Raw genomic sequence first — 2,042 nt, forward strand, 5'->3', positions numbered from 1 at the left:
TTATAATGTTGTTCCTCTGTGACTCTCCAGTTGAGCTTTTCTGTAGCTTGTTGTCTCCCCCATTAGACTGTGTATGTGCTCTAGGAGGTCAGGGACTGCCTTTAGCCTTTCCTCGTATCCCTGTCACATAACAGGGACTTAATAAATGTGTGTTGAACGACTATAAGGTAGGCAGATGACAGCATAGTGTATAGAGTACCAGGCTTGGATTCAGGAAGACCTTAGTTCAAATGTAACCTCAGATATTTATTATTTATGTGACCTTGAGTAAGTCACTTTACCCCAATTGCCTCAGTTTCCTTATCTCTCAAATAAAGATGGAGAAGGATATGGAAAATCACTCCAGTATCTCTGGGAATAAAACTCCAAATGGGATCACCAAGAGTCAAACACAACTGAAATGATTAAATGGCGACCACAAAAGGTAGTTTCCATTTTACTAATAGGGAAACTTGTCCCAAATCACATAACTGCTAAGTGGAGGAATTCTGGTCCCTTAATTTTCCTCATCTATCAAGAGAGGTATCAGAGTAGAGGACTTCCACCAATCCCAGTGACACTCAAAGCTGGTCAATACTCACGTTCCACTCTGCACCCTCACAGATGACACTTTCTCCTGGTAGCCGTGAGCGTGGAAGCTAGGCACATCATCATCGATGATCTCAATCTTCTTCCCAGTGAAGTTTGGGTTTTCATAAAGGATGATTTTGTGTTCCTGGCTGTCCTGTGAGCAAGGAATTAAGCTTCAGAGAGAGAGAGGGGGGGGGGGGGCCTTGCGAATCCAAGACCAGAGATTCTCAACTCATGGATAGATTTCAGGGAATCCATAAATTTACATGGGGAAAAAATTATCTTTATTTTCATTCAACTCCAACTAAAATTTATCTTTTTTCTTTTTTTTTACCCTGGGCAAATTACTTAACTCCCATTGCCTAGACCTTACCACTCTTCCAACTTGGAACCAATACACAATACTGATTCTAAGACAGAAGATGAGGGTTTACAAAAAATATGGCCTCAGATACTACTCAGCTTTGTGACCCTGGACAAGTCACTTCATCTCCATCGCCCAGCCCTTACCGCTCTTCTGCCTTGGAACCAGTACACAGTATTGATTCTAAGATGAAGATACAGCTTTTAAAAAAAGAACTTGGGGCTTAATCCAACTCTCTTCTTTCACAGATAAAAACTGAGACATAGAGAAAGTAATTTGTCCAAGGTTCACCAAAAATAAATAAAAAGAGGAAGATTTGGGGAGGAGGACAGGGCCCCTTGGTCATGATATATAGAATTGATAAGAATACATGGAGTAATGATATATGGAGCCTGAGGTGTCTCCTTAATTCCTGGAATAGAGCAAGGGGAGGGTTTTGGATATCCAGGAAGGAATCTAAGAGTTTTCAGAGCCTGCAGGAATCAATTAACAAATATTTATTATTAGGGACCTACTGTGAGCCAGGCATTGTACAAAGTGCTGGGAATATAAAAAAGCACAAAAACAAGCAAGCAAAAGGCAGTCCCTGCCCTCAAGGGACTCACTGTCTAATAGGGGAAACAACTTGCAAGCAAATATTTACAAGCAAACTATATATAGAATAAATAGGAAATGATTAACAGAGTGAAGACACCCGAGCTAAGAGCAAGGAAACACCAGAAACAGGAAGAAGACAGGAAACAAATTCCCTGTCTTTCATGGCAAGGTCAGAAGAGGCAAAATGACTGAGTCATTTTCTCCTCGCTGCTTCCTGGGGTCCTGGGCCTTGAAGGAGAACGTTAGTGGGGCAGAAAGGGGACAAGGCACTCACCACTTTGATGGGTCTCAGGGAGCTGAGTGCATCGGTCCGGCGGCTGTTGGTCCAAGAGTCCCATCGAGGATACTCACCTTTCTCAAACACAAACTGCTCTCCTTTGCAGTTGGCCTGTTCATACCCGACCCAGCTGCCACAGACAGACAGAGGCAGAGAGTTAACACACTCCGAGAGCCCACATCAGTGCAGTCTCTCTCCTGAGAGGCCTTCAGACAAGTCCCACATCAATACCCC

At 43.1% G+C, this 2,042-nt stretch overlaps 1 protein-coding gene across 1 annotated transcript; it reads right to left on the bottom strand.

The window, feature by feature from the left end:
• Window positions 1-581: 581 nt before the first annotated feature.
• LOC123255813 (beta-crystallin B2) lies at window positions 582-1,938 on the bottom strand (the record flags this gene model as incomplete). The annotated part of the gene is made up of 2 exons (XM_044684543.1): window positions 582-724; window positions 1,806-1,938. Coding segments are annotated over 2 exons (276 nt in total), but the record flags the coding sequence as incomplete, so codon positions are not given.
• Between the last annotated feature and the right edge of the window lie 104 nt (window positions 1,939-2,042).

This window comes from Gracilinanus agilis, unplaced genomic scaffold (genome assembly GCF_016433145.1).
Source record: "Gracilinanus agilis isolate LMUSP501 unplaced genomic scaffold, AgileGrace unplaced_scaffold52622, whole genome shotgun sequence".
Classification (NCBI taxonomy): Eukaryota; Metazoa; Chordata; class Mammalia; order Didelphimorphia; family Didelphidae; genus Gracilinanus; species Gracilinanus agilis.